General features: G+C 34.8%; 4 protein-coding genes across 13 annotated transcripts; 3 read left to right on the forward strand and 1 right to left on the reverse strand.

Moving 5' to 3' along the window:
* The first annotated feature begins 8,363 nt into the window (after positions 1 to 8,363).
* On the forward strand, positions 8,364 to 11,379 carry LOC129944824 (dynein regulatory complex protein 11). The gene is made up of 7 exons (XM_056054487.1): positions 8,364 to 9,125; positions 9,185 to 9,410; positions 9,657 to 9,834; positions 9,929 to 10,082; positions 10,151 to 10,905; positions 10,978 to 11,148; positions 11,208 to 11,379. Exons 1-7 carry the CDS (start codon positions 8,364 to 8,366, stop codon positions 11,377 to 11,379), a joined length of 2,418 nt encoding a protein of 805 aa, XP_055910462.1.
* A 75-nt stretch (positions 11,380 to 11,454) lies between these two features.
* Positions 11,455 to 17,709, reverse strand: LOC129943004 (U6 snRNA phosphodiesterase 1). The gene is made up of 5 exons (XM_056052206.1): positions 17,509 to 17,709; positions 12,352 to 12,491; positions 12,102 to 12,279; positions 11,890 to 12,052; positions 11,455 to 11,819 (listed from the first exon to the last, which is right to left on the reverse strand). The coding sequence occupies exons 1-5, from the start codon at positions 17,604 to 17,606 to the stop codon at positions 11,631 to 11,633; spliced, it is 768 nt and encodes a 255-aa protein (XP_055908181.1). The 5' UTR covers positions 17,607 to 17,709; the 3' UTR covers positions 11,455 to 11,630.
* Positions 12,485 to 15,650, forward strand: LOC129943003 (uncharacterized). 2 transcript variants are annotated; one of them, XM_056052205.1, is made up of 4 exons: positions 12,485 to 13,519; positions 13,678 to 14,917; positions 14,982 to 15,065; positions 15,138 to 15,650. In XM_056052205.1, the coding sequence occupies exons 2-4, from the start codon at positions 14,548 to 14,550 to the stop codon at positions 15,512 to 15,514; spliced, it is 831 nt and encodes a 276-aa protein (XP_055908180.1). In that variant the 5' UTR covers positions 12,485 to 13,519; positions 13,678 to 14,547; the 3' UTR covers positions 15,515 to 15,650. The 2 variants fall into 2 exon arrangements, with proteins under 2 accessions (XP_055908180.1, XP_055908179.1); XM_056052204.1 differs by having other exon boundaries at positions 12,485 to 14,917.
* Positions 17,710 to 19,459: 1,750 nt separating the features above from the next.
* LOC129941620 (3-ketodihydrosphingosine reductase) lies at positions 19,460 to 21,456 on the forward strand. 9 transcript variants are annotated; one of them, XR_008780895.1, is made up of 5 exons: positions 19,460 to 19,790; positions 19,848 to 20,416; positions 20,497 to 20,752; positions 20,812 to 20,858; positions 20,916 to 21,456. XR_008780895.1 is itself a non-coding variant. In XM_056050300.1 (4 exons), the coding sequence occupies exons 1-3, from the start codon at positions 19,574 to 19,576 to the stop codon at positions 20,692 to 20,694; spliced, it is 984 nt and encodes a 327-aa protein (XP_055906275.1). In that variant the 5' UTR covers positions 19,460 to 19,573; the 3' UTR covers positions 20,695 to 20,730; positions 20,812 to 21,456. The 9 variants fall into 9 exon arrangements, 2 of the variants coding, with proteins under 2 accessions (XP_055906275.1, XP_055906274.1); XR_008780896.1 differs by having other exon boundaries at positions 20,929 to 21,456; XR_008780894.1 differs by having other exon boundaries at positions 20,497 to 20,730.

A 21,456-nucleotide genomic window follows, 5' to 3' on the forward strand; every position in this document is an offset into this window, starting at 1 on the left:
TGCAGCGTATGATAAGCTCATCAAATTCTGTTCTTGACAGAATTATCGAAAACCTTGTAGAGTTTAATGCTTTAAAAACTCAATGCTGTGTACTGTCGCAAAAGCGTGGAGTGATCACATATTTGACATTACCAAAAATTCTGCTGAGTGTTTAGATTTTTTTACTTCTTTGATGTGGCTATTATTTACAAAGCTTTTATTCGTCCAACTATTATTCTCGAGAGGATTAAGTCCAGGATCGAGTCTTACCCCAATAGGCACCAAGCGGGGTTTTTGCAGTGGCCGATCGTGAATGCGAATCACACTTTATCAACAATTATCTGAGCACCAATCACCGCTGTACCTAATGTTTGTAGATTTTAAGAAGGCCTTTGATCGGGTCAATAATGAATGCATCTGGAGATCGCTTATTGCGCGAGGAATCCCTGACAAAATTGTGGCTGTTATTAAAGAATCGTACAACAACGCAAGGTTTTCTGTCTTGCACAATACACAGCAGACAAGGAGATGTCTTGTCACCAATTTTGTTTTTGATGGCAATTGACTATGTGATGACTCAAACGGTGGGTACAATTGAAAGACACGGCATCCAATGGAGTCTGTTTGACAAGCTTAGCCACATAGATTATACTGACAATATATCGAGCCCTTCCCGCAAATTTATTGTAAGCGCCAAAATTAATTTTATCGTAAACGACAAATCAAAAGCTTACTGCTGGCCCTTGAAACAACTTGTACCCATAGTCAGTATTGAAAATTAGTAATTATACTTAAGTTAAGAAATAGCAACAGCCTCCAAGGTTCTATGTGTTATTAGCAAATTTTAATAATTAAGTTTTCTTTTTTATTGAAAATGTCGCTTACGATAAAATGGCGGGAAGGGCTCGATATGTCTCATGGCAAACAACACGGGAGGCTTAAATCAGATATGTCATTCGATGCAATTGGATTAAGAATTATCACACATTAGACAAAAGTAATGACCATGGGCCAAAGCACACAAGTTATTCTAAGGCAGGGGACCAGGTGGTCGAGAAGTTTAATTATCTGGGAAGTTTTATGGCTCTCGATGGCGAAACGGACCTGGATGTTAGCAGTAGAATAAACAAAACCCGTAGTGCATTTGGAATACTTTCTCCTGTGTGGAACGCACCCAACGTCGAATCATTGCTGTTATATGCTTCTGAAACATGGAAATGCTCTGCCAACATCTCGAATAGACTACAAGCTTTCGTTAACCGGTGTCTGCGTTCTATTCTGAAGATCCGGTGTCCGCAAACCATATCTAAAGTTGAGCTGTGGAATAGGACCGGACAGAAAAAAAATTGGACGTAGACATTATGCAACCGAAATGGCGTTGGATAGGCCATACACTGAGGAAACCTGACGAAAATTTAGCAAAGCAATCCGTCCAATGGAATCCACAGGGTAGCAGACGCGTTGGAAGACCGAAGACAACTTGGAGGTCATCAGTTTTGAAGGAGGCTCGGTCTCAAGGTATTCAATCGTGGTCACAGCTGAGGTCAGTTGCGGTGAATCGGAATAGGTGGAAGAATCTTGTTGCTGCCCTATGTTTCAGGAGGAGTTAAAGCGCTGCTGTACTTGCAGCCGGACAACATATATATATAGGCATTGAAGATTGAACCCAAAACCTTTAACTTGACAGTCCAACCATCATGCCACCACCACTACTAGATATTTACCTACGATGGTTAATAAAATAAATAATTATGTGGTATATATACATGTTTATTTAACTTGCTATTGTTGGAACATGAAATTTAAAGTAAAATCTTTGTTTTTTTATAAGACAAATTTTCATCAAAATGATAGTTAAATAGTTATTTGCGTCTTTTATCCAAACGAGTTTACATATCTTCGCATTCCCAAGTTCTCAAATTATTCATAGATTTATTCCCCCGGAACGAAAATAAATGAACTTTTCTATAAAAAATAACGCCTGCAATTTTATTATAGCTAAAATAAGATTTCATATTTTCTCGTATTTTTTGTCTACCACCACCCCCGCCATGCCAGCAGTATCATCGTTGCCCACCATTACAATGTTGTGAGCATTCTACACATCTAAGGAAGATATCAATTGCATTTAAGTTTGTTGACGGGATGCGACATTACCGAGAATTAAATGTGTTTTGTTGTTGCTAGAAGATTCGAATTGAAAACGCCATCATCATTTAGTATAATAGTCATCCTTACCTTATGACGAAGATGGTTTCATCTGGTCTGCTTGATTTTGAAGCTTTTTTGTTGTCTGTCTAGTTCAAAGTGCACATTATTTTTTTTCTATTTTTCTGCACAACTTCCCATTCCATCAAATTATTTAACATGATCTTATGGCTCTTAGCTATGTGGGTTTTGATGGTGGATTCATTTTTATGATGTTGCCCTTTTCTCTGGTTTATTTTTTTTTTCATATAGTTTGGTTTGGCAGTAAGATTGAAGTTTATCTTTGAGAAAGCAAAGGCTGTATACGAACATCGCATTTTTCAAACGTGAATTAAGTAAAGGGTGATTCATTTAGCAGTTTCTACAGTAAAGCTTAATAGGACACAGCGATAAATTCTTGATAAACCTTTTATTAATTTACACTAATCGACAAAATTACGTTTTTTTTTCAAAAATTTGAGGTTATGGCTTTCAACTAATTTTATCTTATGAGAAAAATTTTGAGAAAAATCGAATTGAAAGTTATTTTTACAAAAAATAAAAACCTAACAAAAAAACAATACTAAAACTTGGTAAAAAATTACTTTCGAATCAAATAGCTTTTCAAAAATTAAAAATATTGTCTTTAAATATTGTTTTCATTGTTTTCGATATTCAGTGTTTTTTTTTTCTTAAAAAAATCCAACCTTCCGTTTTTAGTAAGAAAGTAAAATCTGCAAAAAAAAAACCTACATTTTGTAAAAATTGATGTTCGGTTCTTGATATCTCTCAAATTATTTTCATTCACCCAATTTATACAAATTTAAGAAATGCTACTAAAATTGCTTAAATAATAATTAATCTATTTAACAAAACTAGATTTTCAAACGTAAAAATTTCTTTATATGAAAAATATTGTTGGTAATTTTAAAAATTTTAAGAACAATTCAACTAACAACTTTTTTAACCCAACACAAAAACCTACAAACTTTCAAGAAAGACAAATCGACAGACGGGATGGGAAGTTATCAGTGTGGGTCGCATCCCAGCCACTTTTTTAACTTTAAAAAGAAATATCTCGTCGGATTTGAATAAAGCCCATCAAAAAAAAGTCGACCAGTTTTATAAAAGACTTTTTCATTAAGTGTGAAAAAATATCATTAATTTGGGGGCCTCGGAAACATTATTTGAGGTAATTTTAAGCACTTGTTCGCATATTTCTATAAACCTTTACTTGAGAAATGTTGGTTTTTAATGCTTTAAGAGTTCGGGAATAATAAAGCGACAACAATCTAACTATGCCAAAAAACATGATTTCAGTGACGTCGTAAAAACGTAATTAAACGAACTGGAAACTGTTTAAGCCAGTAAAGCAATGGTCGTGTTGTTTGGCTTGTTCCCCCTGCTTGCTTAAACCCCATATAATCTGCAAGTAAGTCATGATATCTTTAACCCTCCTATAAAATCGGTGCGATCGTGTCATAAAGTCCATTTGTACCCCAGAATGTTATATCTGTATATTGTATAACTATTTTATGAATGATTTTTAAACATTTATCAGATAAATATAGCTCAAATTTTAATAGACTAATAATCTTTCAGGTCAATCAAAAATATATTCTTTTATTTGACTTCAAAACTTGCATGATATGCCATAAGTTTAGAATTTCTCGCAGATGTTAATTCGATAGGGATTTCCAGTTTGCTCTAATTAGTAATCTATAACCAAAGTTGAACCCTTTTCCCCTTTTACTCCTTCTAATGGGTTCTCAAGATCTGTTTGGTGGTTAGTAATAGTAAAGCTCCGATCAAAGTAGGGGACTTGGTCGTGGATGTGATGTAGTGATGTCGTTGATGTCATCATATTTTAAAACCGGGCGCAACCTTACAATCGATAACTTCTTCACATACATACGTGGACTTGCTTTAATAACCATCCGATACAAACCGTGGTCGATACAAAATAACCATCTTAGGAAAAATTCTCAAAAAACAAAATTAACGTTCCAAAACCCTATGTAGTAAATAAATTTCTTGATGACCGAAACGTCAATTACGGGAAGCAATATCGTCCAGTTCACTCATCTATCTTCGGATCTTCTGAAAGAATGGCATAGTTATGTTTAAAAATCAAACAAACAAGTTGTTCTGTTATCCACAAAGCATAATTGTTACAAAGGAACTTCCGGTTCTTAAAATAAGACTGTGATTATACTGGGCTACCACAAAACTTAAGGTGGATTCGATGTATTCGATCAAACGGTTTCTATTCATTCCTGAACAGGTCAAACATATTGTGGTATTTTACAACTTACTTGATGTAACAGCACTAGCGTTTGTCACAATATTTGTTTGTTTGAAATTGACGTAATGAATTTGTAGGAAATAAATTTGTAGAAAATCCAACAGACAGAAAGAACACATGACAACAGCACGCGGTAGGTTTTGAGACGGTCCCCCATCTGCCTACTAACCACGCTCAATTCACGCTTTATCAGGGACTAGGCCGTATCTGGTTGGATCAATATTTATGTTTCGACAAACATAAAAATGCTTCTCTCAGTCGTTCCTTGACTTTCAAACTGTGAAGAAGTGCTATTCTGATTTTATTTAATAGTTAATCTATTGCAAGTGTTTGAGACTAATATAAAGTTGGCTAGTTGCCACTGTATTATATAACAGATCGGTAGCCAAATGGAGGTGGCGTCCGCACACTCCAAAGAACCTAAGAGAACAGAGAAGAACTCAGGACAGCGCAAATAGATCCAGAGAAGCGGTGGGAGCTGCTTTCCAGCAAGTGTACAAGGTGAATGTTAGCATTCGCCCCAACCACGACCTGGAAAACAGAGCCCTACTTAATCACTTTTAACTTCGAAATGATCTGAGAACCGTGGTTACATGCGGTTTATTGACTATTGATTCCTTGGCAAATGCCATAATCGCCGAGCAAACGGGACCAAGTCCCTTGTTGAGCTTCAGCTCATCTTCAAATCAATAAAAAAAAAAGTCAGCAGGTGTCGATGGTATATCCAACGTTGTACTAAGACATTTACCGATGGAAGCAATTGTCGTTTACACCACACTCTTCAACAATGCACTGAATAATGCATATTATCCAGTGCATTGGAAGACCGCTGGTTCATCCTCTCCCGAAAAAGGTAAAGAACAACTCCAACCCGTCAAATCTTCGGTCGATATGTCTTCTTCCGAGTATCAACAGGGCTCTGACTAAAGAGCCTTGCACATGAGATCGAACAATGAATGAACGAATGGACGAACAAACGTGATTTTATACATTTCAAAAAGTCAATTTCAAACAAAAACACATTTTAATTATAAGAAATCAATTCAAACTTATGTTAGGATAATAAAATTTGCATTTTGTAAAATTTTTGGTAGTAACGAATTGCAGTGTGTTTGCTACGAACTGTCAAACTCTTATCGCGTTCCACATACCATCCACACTCCAACGAATAAATTGTTCGCGCTCAACTTAACCTTAAAACTATACCACTCTTATTTTGTTTGTTGAAAAGGGTAATTATAAATCGTAGCTCATAATGTGCAAGATGCTTAAGTGGGCTGCGAACAACAAAATAATTCCGGATAAACAGTTCGGGTTCAAAGCGGGTCATGACACAATTCATGCTGCGTCTAAACTCGTTTCTGATATCCAATGGAATAAATAAAAACAACAATGCACTAGTGCTGTTCTAGTTGATTTGATTTGGAAAAGGCCTTTGACAACGTATGGTTAGAGGGTCTTTACCAAAAACTGAGCAGGCTTGGCATAAGCAAGCCATTATTTTATATACTTTATGATAAGCGTAGAAAGTTTGTTGTCAAAAGTGGCAATGTTACTTCTACCACAACTAAAAATGGTCTTCAACGGGGAGCGGTGAATTCGCCGATTCTCTTCAGCATTTACACCAGCGATCTGATAGGCAGTCTTACAAAGGCAATTGCGTACGCCGACGATCTAATTGCGTACAGAACGGCCCGAAATGTGGAGGTTATTAGAATTCTCTTGCAGCGTGATTTCGACAAGATTCAGCGACATTGCGACGACTGGAAACTTAAAATAAATGTCCAGACGTCGGAGACAATTCTGTTCCGGACTCCGTTGGCTAGGGCCACGAGGGATTCGTGCAAGAATTGGCGCAAGATGGTCATCGTTGATCTTCACGGGCAGCCATTAGCGAGCAAAAGTGTAGTGAAGTACCTCGGCATCTGGTTATATCAGTATTTATATTTCGACAGACATATAAATGCTGCTCTGGCCAGGGCCAGAGGAGCCTTAGCTGTGACGAAACGGCTGTTTTACAGCCGTCGGCTTGACCCAAGAGTGAAGGTAATTTGCTACATGGCCCTCATACGGCCGATGATCATTTATGGTTGTCCTGTGTGGTTCAATGTTGCCACTTCCCAGTTGGAGAAGTTTCGGGTGTTCGAGCGGCAGTGTTTACGACGCTATACCGGCTTATATCAAACAGCCGAATATTCTTACGTGCATTACTATTCCAACGAGGTCCTATACAACTGGGCTCGAATCAAGAGAATTAACAATTTAGTGTTAAAACTTGTTCGAAATCACATTGCAAGAGCTATGTCTTCGACCAAAAATTTAATTTTCGGGGCGTTCTATCCTAACGCCGAATATTTTGAGAGTGCACGCTTGAGCGACTTCATTCCACCAGAGGCATTCCTCTTTTTAGATAGATGCGGTCTGATACAGGATAGATTGACAGTTCCGTTAATCTACCACGTCAGACGATGAACCGTGGATAGGCGACTCCTGTACAATCGGAACGTCATGGCACAAGGCGGAGCAGAGCTCCTTCGGTTCAGTAGAGGGCTCTGTCCGAACGGAACCGAACTGATAGGGTGAAGCAGGAGAACCAGTTTTGATAGCTTCAATCGGCACTTAATAGTGGGTAGCCGGGATGGGGTTTTAAGCCTTGGCCGGCTTACATCCTTGTTTTATAGTTTTAGGGTTTAGTTTTAAGTAGAATAGGCATGGCACAAAAAAATAGAAAAAAAAATAAAAAAAAATAATGGATATTAAAATTTAATATTTATTTTTAAATTTAACCGCAATTACAGTGGAGTTGTTGATTGGTTTACAAAGCAAAAAATTAAATATTAAATTTTAATTCATTAATTAAATTTTAGTTCAAAACACATGGAATATAAAAAAAAACATACAAAATATGAAAAACTAAAATGTTAGATAGTTAGATTTGCTGCTGTGGTTGTTCTAGTTTTGATTAGTTTATAGGTAGAATACTTAGTTTTAGTTAGCTTTAAGTTTTTTATTAAGGACCTTATTTTAAGTAGTTTTTAAGTAAAAATAAAAAAGGATATTATATTAGTTTTTCCTAATTTTTCTAATGACTTTTTAATTAATGCCTATTCATATAAAGAGAGTGACACCGCCTCCTTGAGTGGAGTCGGGCCGGTCTTTTCTTACGATATTGTAATTTTTATGAGTCAGTTTTTGTTTGTGGTTTAGCTTGGTTTAGCTAGCCATAAACACATCGGGACCGTTGTCTTTCAACAATTGGAACATGGTGGGTTATGGTTAATTAAGCTAGTTTTATGAATTTTTGTCTAGCTTTAAGATAGTTTTAAGAAATAATGAATAAAAATGAACTTCAAAAAAAAAGTGACTAGGCCGTTGCCTTTTCTTGGTGATAGAATCGCCCTTTTACAGAGAAATCAATCGTCGTGTATGTGATTTTGTAAATCAGGGTAAACACCTGCAATAAGTTCAGAATTACTATGTACTTAATTATCCGTTAGTGTTACATTTACCTCGACATCGGTTTTCCACCACCCATCTCTTATTTTTAATAGTTTTTCATAACAAACGTATTGAAATTATAAGTGTTAACGGTGGATCCACTCGAATGACCTATGAATGTGATATTTTATCGCAATAAAAAGTAGCTTAAGACACTTTCCAGCCTCATAACTACCTCCACAAAAAAAGTCACAAACAAACAAACAAATTAAGTCTCCCATAAATAATATATGTACATAGGTAGGAGGATAGACTGGCTATATTAAAAGTCATTCAAACAAGACTTCATTCATAATACCTGCACCTCCATGACTACCGTCAAAATATAGTTATTGATTAACAATTCCTAAGATGCCGAAAATAAATTCAGTTGTATTTTGCCTGTTACTGCAGCATGTCTAACCATTTCTATAATGAAGTTTGGCTTCAAACTCAACAAGAGCTGGAAGGATTAGCAATTACTGATGTTGACCAGCAAACCCGGGAACCAACAACAGAAAGAACAATACTTCAAACTTTAATTTTTGAATTGTATCTAAAGTATATTTGTATCGCCAATCGATTAGAAGATGTCTATGATAAAATGATACATCCACAAAAGCGTCTTTTAATTAGACGTATCCTTGACTCCTGTTTAGGTCGTGTCGTAGAATTAAAGCATGACCTCGTCAACATCGACATGATGGAGTTTAGTTATAATGATGAAGTTATGGAGAAACTTAAATTAAGTCCACAGGATACTGAGCTTCATATACCAAGGTATTTCCAACGCGAGCGGCAAACTGAAATTCAATTTCGAAAAAATGCAATGGATGAAATCCTCATCAAGTTGGGTTGGTTAGAAGAGAATCCACAGGAAGAAAAGCTTACTGAAATTGAAGCCATTCGTTTGATTCAAATACACGAGCGTGCTCGACAAGGTCGTTTGAGAGCTCATTTTATGAAAGAAATCCGGCTTCTTAAAGATAAAAGCAAATCTGAAAATGTTCAAGAGAGGACTGATTCTGGTCTTTTAGCTGCTATGAGAATACAGAAAATGTGGCGAGGTCATACAGCACGCCGGAAGACACGCCGCAAGAAGGTTGAAGAAATGGTTTTAATCGGTATGATACCACCACCCAGCAAGAAGTCCGAAGCAAGGGAACAAATGAATCAAGTAATTGAGTTGAAGCGAATATTTTATTTTTTTGAAGTAATAGCAATTCATTTCCTTAGATGTTCCTTGAACGCTACAATACTCAAGAAGAATTCAGAAAAGAGTACGAAAAGGCAGTTATTCAAATACGAGAAGAATTGAGAACAAAGCAAGGACCAGTGCTTATAGATGATATTGCTGATGAGATAAGATTATGGATAAAAGACTGTTATGATAAAACTGGAAAACTTCCGGATTTTCCATCTGAAGAAAATGGTGGTTCATTGCACATTTTCAGCAGGGCAGGTAGGAAGCAAAAATAATATAAGAAGTTGTGTTTTATTAGTTTCACACCATAAAATACACATTACCACCAAACGGGCCACAAAGTTCCCAATACTAACTAACTTTAAAATTGTTAACCCCAAAAATGGACTAAAAAGAGTTCGAAATTCGGTCCAATTCTAAATCGCATTTTTTAAGATATCAGAATTTCTCAGAGCTGTGTTTTATCAGGTTTTATTAACAGAAAACTAATTTATGTTTTACTAGGAACGGAAAGTGAAATAAGTCGGTCATCCGCAAGATCATCAAAGGAATCTAGAAAAACGAAAGACAAATCAAAATCTCCAGCTAGAAGTGGCGACTTAAATATTACAGAAACACCAGATGGATTATACCACCAGAGTCAATCGATGTTTCTCAATGATTTGAAAAGTGGAATTGATGAGTAAGTTCTTACTTTAAATTTGCCTAAACTATAATTGCAATACAAAATTATTTTCGAAACCAAATCACCATTCTAATAAACTTACATATCGTAGATTCATTGAAGTTTGGAGAGATAACAATGAAATGGACAATCTTCATGAAAAGCATAACGAGGAAATTATTTATGCCCAAAAGTATACAGAAGTTGAACTGGAGTATCGTAAGATTGTTGACGAATTGATGAGGCAGGAGCTAGATCTTTTGCAGGTAAATAATTTTACTCAAAAAAAAAAAAAGAATACAGCTGATAGGCCCTTTCTTTAAACGCATAACAGACAGCTGTTGGTAAAAAGGCAAAGAAAAATAGCAAGAAAACTAGGCGTTCAGGTAAAAAGGGCAAGAAAAAGAAAGAAAAAGATCTTACGCCAGATCGAACAACTGAGTCTCTATTTGAAGAACTTGTAACGAATGGCATAATTCGAAAGTATCCTGATACTCCCCTAAGTGCCTATTTGGGAGATAAGTCATATGCCGCTCGAAATGGCCTTAATCCATCAGCTGGTGATGTGCGGCAGGTATTAACTGAATATTGTATTTTGCCGCTGGGTTCAGAAACAATTCGAAATTCTTGTCCATGTATTCGTTCTTTGATGTTGGCTGGCCCTAAAGGAAGCGGAAAAAGAACGTTGTTGCATGCTATATGCACGGAAGTTGGAGCTATATTATTTGATTTGACGCCAGCAAATATAGTTGGAAAATACCCTGGGAAATCTGGTCTTATCATGCTTATTCACCTTGTTTTGAAAGTCTCAAGACTTCTTCAGCCAGCAGTTATATATATGGGAGATGCTGAGCGGCCATTTATGAAAAAAATTCCCAAAACTGATCGAAGTGATCCAAAGCGACTGAAAAAAGATTTGTCAAAGTTAATTAAAAATATAGCACCTGAAGACCGAGTTATTTTTATTGGAACATCAAGCTTTCCGTGGGAAGCAGATCAAAAGCTTCTTCAGCAGGCTTACAATCGATTTATATACATCCCAAGACCGGATTATGGAGCTTTGTCATTTGCGTGGAAGGCTCTTCTCGAGTAATTTTATTTATATATTATTTTTTACTATGCATTTGATTTTGAAAATATTTGTTGATTTATTAACAATAGTGAGCATAGTGGCGGTTTATGTCAACTTGATTGCAGTGTTATGGCAAAGATCTCTGATGGTTACACAATTGGATCGATAAATTCATGTATAAAAGAGGTCTTAACATGTAAGAGAAAGCTTCAATTGCGGTCACAGCCCCTTACTCATGTGGAACTTATAAATTCACTTTGGTAATATTATTTTAAATTTATTAAAGTATTGCAATGTTGTTTTTATTTTCTATTCTTAGTACAAAAGATCCAGTCTATTGCGAAGAAGAAGAAGCATTTGAAGCATGGTGGTCTAAAACACCATTAGGCAGGCGAAAGCAACGAGCTCTGGATGAAGAGGAGCAGGCAAAAATGGAAGAACAAGTCCAAGCTTCTAAGCAAGGAAATGGAACCAGAAAGAAGAAGGACTGAAACATTGCAGAACTATACAAAAAGATAGTATTTTATATCTAATGTCTATAAAATAAAGTTTAACGAATATTTACTTCAACTTTGGTACAAATTTTATTGAGTAGCTTTCCTAATTTTATTTTATAAGTTTTCAAATATTAACTATAAAACAATTTTTATTTATTTTCAATTAAAACAAAATTAAGAGATGCTTCGATGTCATTTCAAGCTACTCGAGATGGATCATTATTGTTTTCTTTTTCCATTTTATTTTATTTCAGCTCAAAATTGTAGCTTTTGTTTCCTGTTTTACATTGAATTTGATTTACTCTTATATGGAAGTCATCCAAACTTGTGCTTCTCATTTGACAAAGGCTTGCATTCAGTTGAGGTAATTTGTCTTTGATTAAACTCTCTTTATTTCCCAAGCACCACAATATACTTGCATGAAATGATGGATTCTATTTAAATACAAAAGTCACAACAAATATTAATTTAGCTAAATCTTTTCATAATATATACTAAAAATACCTTATAGAACGTATTTAAATGGAATTCATTCATTAAGTTATCCATTTTGAGCATAAGTTTGTGTAATTTATCAAAATAAATGTCACCGACTGTAAGACCAATAAAGGTTCTTGTCTTATCTTCATTTACGTAGACGTTAAGTGACTGAAAATCGAGAAAAAAACTAAATAATATTGTGTTTGTATTTGCAATAAATAAACAATTTAACTTACTTTTCGGACGATGCTAAGGTTTCATGAATAGATTTCACAAATAATTGTATCCAATGATGCCGTAGAATTACAGTTTTCGTAAGACTCAAATGAATGTTTTCAGATTTCTGTAGTTTAATTGTAGTTTTAAAGAAATTTTGTATCATCGCTTGAAGTTCATTCATAATATCTAATTCAACTAAATATTTATTGTGTTTAATATTTTAATTAATCAAATGTTAAATGTATTTTTATATTAGATGAACTTTACCTGGTATAAAGACGAGAGTTGCCCAGTTGCCTCGTTCGTGTTCAAATGATCGGAGTCTTCCGCCATGTTTTGAAGGATCATCTACTGGAGTTGTGTTAATTAATTTGTTCATACTACTAATAGCTGAAGGCAAAGGGAGTCTAAAAGAAAATAATAGTTATACGTAAACTATGATATTGCAAAATTTTAGCTTTCAACTTAAATTAATATGATTTATATGTAGATCATAGCTTTTTCTTGTTGCATACGGAAAATTAAGAACTTTTTATTCGATAATAAATATAAAAATAAGTCGGGTTTTCCTTCCTGACGGTATAACTCCAGAACGCATGGACCGATTTCCACGGTTTTGCATTCGTTTGAAATGTCTCGGCATCGTGAGATTTATAGCAGACAAAATTCAGGAAAAAAATCAACAGAAAAGCGGTGAAGTCCGGTTAGCTTCTCATAGAAAGCTATTGTAATAGTTCCGATTTGTGGAATTGAAAATTTTCAAATTTTTCAACGTTTTAAGGGCCCTATATTCTAAACTAAAGCTTAGTTTTGGGAACCTTTTTTAGTCAACCATAGCTCTAGAAACGTCAGAGAAACCGACTTCAAACAAAGTTTTGTTTTGAAGATAATAAGAAAAAAATGCAAAGACGACTTAAAAAAAAATGTTTGATCATAGAGCAATTTAAGTAAAAAGTGAAAAATTCGGTTGACCCCAAACCCACTTATATAAAATTTTGTATTACACATTCTGAGAAAATTTGGTATAATTTCGAAAAAATCAGTTATCTTTTTTTTAAAATCAAAAAAACTGAAACAAAATATTTGTCACGTAGAATATTTTGAGAACAAAACATAATATAAAATGCCTTGAGTACGACGTGCGAACATCGGCCGACGCGAAAGACATGCAAGCCAGCAACAAGTCACAATCGCTTGGCATTCCAATATGATCCCACTACAAACTACAGTAATGAACGGTTGGATTGTGCTGAGCAAGTGGAAAAGTCAAAATGTATCCATTATTTACGCCACCACAGCCACTGAAACCATTGTTCGATGGGAGTGATCCCGATTCCAAACATTTTCTTCAAAACATCCTTGAATACAATAACTGCTTTCGGCATCTCTTGGAGCTAACATAATTCGAGAAGGCGGCTTCATGCCAACTTGCAAGGTAAAAGATACAACACACACAACCAATCACTCACACCAATCAATCACTCTAACATAATCAATTGCAACATGTAACAACTAACATACACCACACACTACACCATCACATGATCAGAAGTCACATCGTATTCTTCAACAAATAATTGTTTGCAATTACAGATACAAGGACAAATATATTATTTGCATAGTTCAATGGTGTCAACACCAAATGAACCGCATCAATTTTTGCAAATATTCTTCATTTTGTCGATGGTGGATCACCTGAAAGTGCTGTGGGGAACACAACAGTTGAAGACAAAACTATTGAACAGTTGCAAGCATTTTTTCACGCTAATAACTCTGCGGTTAATATGTTTAAAACAGCATTGGAATAAATGCCATCGGATACAGACAAACATGTCAAAAGAGCGGATCGTACCCCAACAGGTGAACATGTGCGAAGATTCTATGCACCCACCGTTGATGATGTAGCTGCAAGATGGTCTTAACGTTTGGATATCGAAGAATGATGTTAAACGTCCTGCTTTTTTTTGTCGGTGGGCACGCTTCTCACATGTCCCTTGATTTGAGTAGTTTTTGCAGCAGCTACATCATTTTATATGCACTTCCTCCAAACACTACTGATATCCTTCAACCGGCCAATGTGGGTGCTTTCAAAGGTATAAAATCAGACTATACAAATATTTTAAATGAATGGCGCAAGCGTCCAGGTAGTCACGGCAGCATAATTAGGAGAGTTTTTGTGACGTGTTAGAAGAGCTCCTAAATTACAAGGAAAGGACTACCATCATACAGAATGCCTTCAAAAAATGTGGACTATTTCCATTCAAAATGCCTTAGAAGCTTTAAATGCTACTGTTTCCGATCTTGGTGGTGATGTTCGCGGTTCAAATGATGAAGTTCCTGCTGGTGTATCTGGAGAGTGTTCTGGCGTTCATTCTGGTGGCGAAGGAGATTCTAAGACAATCTTGATGCAGATCCTGGTGGTATATCTTTTCGCGGTTCTGATATTGGTCTGGTATTAGTATTATGGATGTTGATGTAAGTGGTGATCTTGGTAACGGTGATAACGAGGAATTCGTGGTCAACTTCGATTGCGATATAGGCCGCGTTGTGAACGTTGAAGGTGCTGATAAAGATATCTCAAATACAAGTTTCTTAGAAGCTGAAAGAGTGATATTGCAAGTAAAAGATAGTCTTGAAAGCAAACATATAAACAGTCAAGTTGTGCTGACGTTATTCGCCAGGCCAAGCAAAACATTTTTGGAGTGTATGGGATACCCCATTGAAGGGACTTTCGAAGTTGCTTGTGATGGGACATTATTAAGAGTACCTCAACCCAATCTTGACAGTGCATCATTACAAGAAAAAATTCCACAGGATTACGAAACAGTCATAGGTAGCTAAGTATAACTTATAATTATAAATCTGCTTTTTGTTAATACTTGATTTTTTTGTATAAGGTACTATGGAGCTGGAAATAGAGAATGATAATATTTTGCAAGAAATTCCTTTCCAAATTATTAGGGAAAATGCACTGACTATGGGTAATTTGTATGCCCATTTTTAGGGTCTTAAAAAAGTTAAAATTATTACTTATTTATATTACATTTTGACAGAAGCTCATACTTCAAAAAGCGCTGAAAACCCATCCGTTTTTGAAAAGCATCTTAAGTATCCAAAATCATACAAAACTCCGTCAAAATATTTTTTAACACTCAAAAACCACCTATGTCAATCTCATGCCTGGAATGCGTTTCAAAAAAAAAACAAAGAAGACGAAAATAAATTTAGAGCTGCCGAAGGCGAAAAAAGGAAATTTGAGCGACAAATGAAAACAGAAGGGAAGAAAAAAACTAATAAGCGAAAAAAGACTGTTCGATACGGACGTGGCTGTGATAGCTGTAAAAATTGGTTTCATCTACAATGCACAAATCTTTCAACCATGCCATGTGCAGATGCTGAGCTACAAGACTTTACCTGTTGTTACTTTTAAGCAATTTATACATTCTTAAGTGTACTGAAAGAATTATATTTACATATATTTATGTACCTATAATTTTTTGATAATTCATAATTAGCTTTAAAAACATGTTCCTAATTGAATTAAATTTAAGGATTTTTTATTTAAATTTTTAAGCTATTCTTTATTCTATTTATTTTTTGCAAGAAAAATTACTTTTTTCAACTTTTCTTTATTAAAACGTTTTAATAAAAAATATAAAACAATTCAAGACTTTTGTTTAGTTGGTGGCCGAAAATGGGACACCAGCTGGTCGAAAATAGGAAACAAGGGGCCGGCCACTGGAAAAATTACTTCTTTTTACAAAAAACTAAATAAAACATTTTTCTGTAAGAAAATTTATATTTGTTCTTTATATTATCGATGCAGAAATCTGTAAAGCATAATTTATTTCAAATGAGGAAAAATCCTTAAGGGGCTCGCCACTGGCGCCTCTAACCTATCAATTGAAAAAGACTGATGTTTGTGAAAGTGAATAAATGCTGGAAATTGGAAGTAAACTAAATATATTCTAATTATTGCTTGTTTGATTTCACTAACAAAATTAAATTATACTTACATATGTATACATAGGTATTTAAAATCATCGAAAAGCTGAAAAACAAAAGCCATAAACATGTTTTGTTTCGAACGTAAAAATAAAAATACGAATAGAATGTCATATCGCACCTTAGTAGGCATGTGGGCTCATTTATCACCATTCGATTTAGTTTATCCTGAACTGAATTCCCTCTATTAACTCATCTGCAAAATATGGTCGGAAGAAAGCACGCCCGATGAGTGGAATCTCAGCATAGTTTGCCCAATACATAAAAAAGGAGACACTCTTAATTGCGCCAACTAAGGAGGCATCAGTCTCCTTAACATTGCGTATAAGATCTTTTCTGCCGTATTATGTGAACGTCTGAAGCCTTTCGCCAACAACTTGATAAGTCCTTATCAATGTGACTTCAGACTAGGAAAGTCCCCTATCGACCAAATTTTCACACTACAGTAGATCTTGGAAAAAACCCAGGAGCATCAAATCGATACCCACCATCTCTTTATCGATTTGATGTCAAAAAAGGTTTTAGACAAGGCGATGCACTGTCATGCGACTTCTTTAATATCGTTCTGGAAAAAATTTTGCAAAACTCAACCGTCAACACCAGAAACACAATCTTCCAAAGGTTTATCCAATTACTCGGATACGCAGATAATATTGACATAATTGGAAGATCGAAGAGTAATGTCAGTGGAGCGTTTTCGAGCATTGCGACGGAACCGAAGAAGATGGGTTTAGTGGTCACTGAGGGCAAGGCCAAGTATATGCTGTCATCAAAAAAGTACATTGAACAACGTCGTCTTGAACAAAACGTCACCATGGGCAGCTATAACTTCGACGTAGTTAAGCACTTTGTCTACCTAGGCACCGCTATAAACACAGACAACGACACCAGCGCTGAAATCAAACGAATAATAACTCTTGTAAATTGCTGCTTCTTTGGACTTAGAACACAATTGAGAAGTAAAGTTCTCTCTCGAGCATTTAAAATCACAATCTATAAGACACTCATCACCCGGTTCTCATTTATGGCGCTGAGGCCTGGACCCTGGATGGAGAAGATATAACGACGAACTGTACAGCGACACTGACCTAGTTAGCAGAATAAAAGTCCAACGGCTTAGATGGCTGGGTCATGTAGAGCGAATGTACATCAACGCTCCAGCCTGGAAAGTATACTCAAGTGGGTGAAGACCTCAACCAACTTGGCATGCGAAACTGGAGACAGCTAGCTACGGACCGAACTGCCTGGAAAAGCATGTTGGTTGAGGCCCATGTGCGCCCGGGACTGTAGCGCCACCTTAAGTAAGTAACTTACATATTAATAATCATACTATCCTAATCCTATTGTGAAAAAAGTGACATTAAATTTTTGTATTTAATATATGTACATATGTATGTAACTAATAGATTTTCTGCTTACTTTTTCTCGGTGTTAATTTTCATAATTTTTGGTTCCGGAGGTTGGTCATCATTTTCAATTTCATCGTCAGAAGAAGAACTATAATTAACTAATGCCATTTCTTTAAATAAAATAATTAAACAAAATCAGCTTAAAAAACTCTAAGTTATCCCAAACAAGTGTGTTATCCTTATTTGTTGTTGTTTTTTAGTTTTTTAGTTTATTTTCATTTTTGACATACAGATGTCAAAGAAAATACAAAAACAAGTCCGTTCAGACCGACTTGGCCAACTAAAATAAATGGCTGCATTCAATCTCGTGTAGAGTAGTAGTAGTAGTAGTAGTAACTTTTATTGAGATTGCATTTTCATTCCATTTGTATTATGCATAAGTCTTATTCCAAATCGAAACATAAATATACTTAATCTATTTGCCGACTTAGAAGTGTTTTGTCTGTACAACTTTTTGGTAATTTATTTGTTTAACAATACAAAACTAAAATATTTTAGGCTTTATATCCACTGGGATTAATTATAAGAATGCGTCCACTCAACAAGATAATACAAATTCAATCTCTTGTTATAAAGGCTATTCTAACTCCTAGTCCTGAATATTTTTAAATACCTTAATGAACGAGTTAGACAGCTGACAAAAAAAAACGCTTCCGCAAAGAGCAGATAAACATTTAGATTTAAGTGTCCAAAATTATTGTAAAATAAATTTTCCAATGGTTAATTTTAATAACTCACCTAACTAACATCTTTTTTTTTACCTTTTGAACATAATGTTGAATTAGCTGTTCTGTGATTTGCCAGAAATTCTCTTATAGCCTTTGATTTCTTTTTAGATAGCTCAGCTATTTTGAGTCACCTGTTCTTTTAAAATTAATGACTCTTTAACAACTGCATTCTGCTTTGCGTTTTCAACTGTTATATAGCAGTTTCAGCAAAAAAGAATCAATTTTACACTTTAAAAAATTGATAGGTGGATTTCCGATCTGGTGTAACGACACCGGTAGAAATGAAAATTTGTATTTTTTGAGTAGACCGTGAAGCACTTTTTTCTAATTTGTTGTTTGACATTTTTTTTTTTGGGAAACTTTAATTTTCAAGTTTCAAGTCTATCCTCCTCCTGTTTGTCTTTGACAAAAGAAAGCCTCAAACTTTGTAGAAGCATACGAGCTCCCTCCTTCGCTTTTATCCCCTAAAATTCTTGTTTAGCTTTCGTAGTGTGGAAAGATTTTCTGAAATTTAGGTACATAATTTATTACCTATATGTATGTATCTTAATAAAGATTTTACTTTCAACATTACAAACCCCCTTCAGTTTCCAGCTGACGAGCCCCAGTTTATTTGTATCATTCGTTGGCTTTTGAAAATGAAGTTTTCTGACATCTCACTTTCTACCTTATTAGATTTCTGTTCAAGGCCTTTTCTGTAATAGATCTGTGCTGTAGAATAAATACGAAACAGATCTCAAAATTTTCTCAAAGTTTTTTGTTTCTTAAATAAAATCGAGGAAAATGATAATATCATTTCACTTCTTTTTTTCTGTTTTTAAAAGAGTTTTACCTCCAGCAGTGATTATCTTTTTCGTCAAGTTCGTTTGAATAAGAACATCAATATAAATTTTATATTAATACTTAATAATTTGTTTTTCTTCCGGCTTCTTAAGACTTTTAAGCAATGAGCGACGTCTGGTAGCTGTCATTATTCTTAAATTAATGCATATTTAATAACAAAAATCACTTTTTTTTGAACTTTTGAATTTTTGCTCAATTTATCAAATTTGGTACTTATTATGTATTTTAATCCCTATCCGGTCCCCTAATGTGGTCGACTTAAAACATTCCTGTTGGAACTCAATACTGATTGAAAAAAGGTTCGAAGTGACTTTCAAACTCAACTTAACACAAATGGAATGAAGTTTGAGTTGAACAGGTTGACAGTTGACACTGACATTTTAAAGTTTTGGTCGCTTCGCTTTCTTTAGGGGGTGGACGGTGGAGTATTGGTACAAAAAGAAATTCAATTTCCGCACTTTCTATTGATAAGTTGTAGAAGTCAAAATTAATTTGAATTTTTCAATGAATTTATCTTTGGAAATTTTATTTTACATTGCTGTAGCTATAGCTGCTCATATTCTTGTATACGTCTTTGTTACAAAGAAGAAACAAAAATCTATATTCGGTCGGCATGTCGTGGTTACGGGAGGATCCAAAGGAATTGGACTTTACATTGCAGTGGAATGCGCCATGAAAGGTGCTAATGTTACAGTGATAGCTCGTGATGAAAAAATGTTAAGTAAGAGTCATGCAACAATGTAAGTGTTATTTTAAACAAATAAAATAAAATTTACAGAAGGAGCTGTTGTGCTCCTAGAGGTCTTAAGACAGTCTCCAGAACAAAAGTTCAACTACAAGTCATTGGACATATCACAGAGCTATGAAAAAGTAACCGAATGTTTTTCTGAAATCGAAAAGCAATTCGGTGAGATTTACATGTTAGTTAATTGTGCTGGAATGGCAATTTGTGGAGTTTTCGAGGAAGTTTCTGTTGAAGACTCAAGAAAGCTAATGGAGATCAACTATTTTGGTACCTACAATTGTACTCGGCATGTTTTGCCAAAAATGAAGGCAGCAAAAGAAGGAATAATTGTCATAACAGCCTCACAAGCAGCTCTATTTGGAATCTACGGGTATGGAGCTTATACGGCATCGAAATATGCACTTCGTGGAATGGCCGAAACAATATCCATGGAATCTCGTCATTTGGGAGTTTCGGTTACTTTGGCTCTACCAGCTGATACTAATACACCAGGTTTTGAAAATGAAGAAAAAACTAAACCAAAAGAAACAAAGCTTATATCTGGAAGTGGAGGTCTCGCTCAGCCGGATGACGTTGCTAAACGTATTGTAAATGATGCACTGGTTAGTTTAATAAAATTGCAATCATATCTAAAATTTCATAAATTATTTTCAATTGTAATTGTCTACAAATATATTCACAGAAAGGTTCATTCATATCTATTATGGGCTTTGAAAGCTGGTTGGTGACTCTTTTATGCGGGGGAATGTTTCCTTGGGGTGGCCTTTTTCAAAATATATTCCACGCACTTGTACTGGGACCACTTCGTATTGTAGGATGCTTCTTGCAATGGCATTTTGGAAGAATTATCCGGAATTGTGCCAAGGAAAAAATGGAATAATCTTTTTTTCAACGTCCTACAATCTATAAAATTGGGGTAGGTATTGAGGCAAAACGCGGTATGTTAAAATCGAAAATTACCCACAGAATCTTCCAAAATATTTTTTTTTTTAAATAGTTTCGAACATTCCAATGAGTTTTATCGAGTTTTACAACAATATCTAGGTACCTCAGTTTTATTAAGTGAATAAATATAAAAATTGATCCTCTATGCATTTTTAGATCTGTTCAGCAGTTATTTTTAATAAAAGATGAATGTTGTTTGAAAAACCACGCACGGTTTTAGCTTTGTGTTGGTATCAACTTAAAAATCAATCAACAATACTTCTTCCGTCAAAAACATCGGGTTGTAGATTTAAATAAATACATTAATGATTTTATGAAAGAAGTTTCTTCATTAAAAAAAAAAAAAAAAACATAAAACTTCTCAGCAAATCTAAAAACCGAAGGACCAATAATTACAAATACCATAATGCCTTTCGTTTCATTAGGCTATCTAATGACAAAACTTTATCTCCAGAAGACTTAATCATTTTTTTTCAATATATGATAACATATATTTATTTCTTTATTTGTTTTTAATTATGTATGCATTGTAATTTAATATATTTTTACGAAAACAGTACAAAATAATTTGTTTTTGCATTTGATCACCAAATCTGTATAAATATATGATGTTCAACTTTTTATTCACGCACATGAATTATAAATTTAACTATGTAAAACTTACTTTTTAAATATATACATACAATAATACATTTTT

The sequence above is a fragment of the Eupeodes corollae genome, chromosome 1, assembly GCF_945859685.1.
Source record: "Eupeodes corollae chromosome 1, idEupCoro1.1, whole genome shotgun sequence".
Classification (NCBI taxonomy): domain Eukaryota; kingdom Metazoa; phylum Arthropoda; class Insecta; order Diptera; family Syrphidae; genus Eupeodes; species Eupeodes corollae.

Bases quoted from the DNA above. Each gene is read 5' to 3' on its own strand.
- LOC129944824 (XM_056054487.1), top strand. From the start codon at position 8,364: ATGTCTAACCATTTCTATAATGAAGTTTGGCTTCAAACTCAACAAGAG. The intron at 10,083-10,150 runs GTAAATAATTTT...AACGCATAACAG, and splicing joins AGGAGCTAGATCTTTTGCAG to ACAGCTGTTGGTAAAAAGGC. The intron at 11,149-11,207 runs GTAATATTATTT...TTCTATTCTTAG, and splicing joins GAACTTATAAATTCACTTTG to TACAAAAGATCCAGTCTATT.
- LOC129943004 (XM_056052206.1), bottom strand. From the start codon at position 17,606: ATGGCATTAGTTAATTATAGTTCTTCTTCTGACGATGAAATTGAAAAT. The intron at 12,053-12,101 runs GTAAGTTAAATT...AATATTATTTAG, and splicing joins ACCTTAGCATCGTCCGAAAA to TTTTTTTCTCGATTTTCAGT. The intron at 11,820-11,889 runs GTATTTTTAGTA...GTATTTAAATAG, and splicing joins ATTTAAATACGTTCTATAAG to AATCCATCATTTCATGCAAG.
- LOC129941620 (XM_056050299.1), top strand. From the start codon at position 19,574: ATGAATTTATCTTTGGAAATTTTATTTTACATTGCTGTAGCTATAGCT. The intron at 19,791-19,847 runs GTAAGAGTCATG...TAAAATTTACAG, and splicing joins TCGTGATGAAAAAATGTTAA to AAGGAGCTGTTGTGCTCCTA. The intron at 20,417-20,496 runs GTTAGTTTAATA...ATATATTCACAG, and splicing joins GTATTGTAAATGATGCACTG to AAAGGTTCATTCATATCTAT.
- LOC129943003 (XM_056052204.1), top strand. From the start codon at position 14,548: ATGGATGTTGATGTAAGTGGTGATCTTGGTAACGGTGATAACGAGGAA. The intron at 14,918-14,981 runs GTAGCTAAGTAT...TTTTTGTATAAG, and splicing joins GGATTACGAAACAGTCATAG to GTACTATGGAGCTGGAAATA. The intron at 15,066-15,137 runs GTAATTTGTATG...ACATTTTGACAG, and splicing joins GGAAAATGCACTGACTATGG to AAGCTCATACTTCAAAAAGC.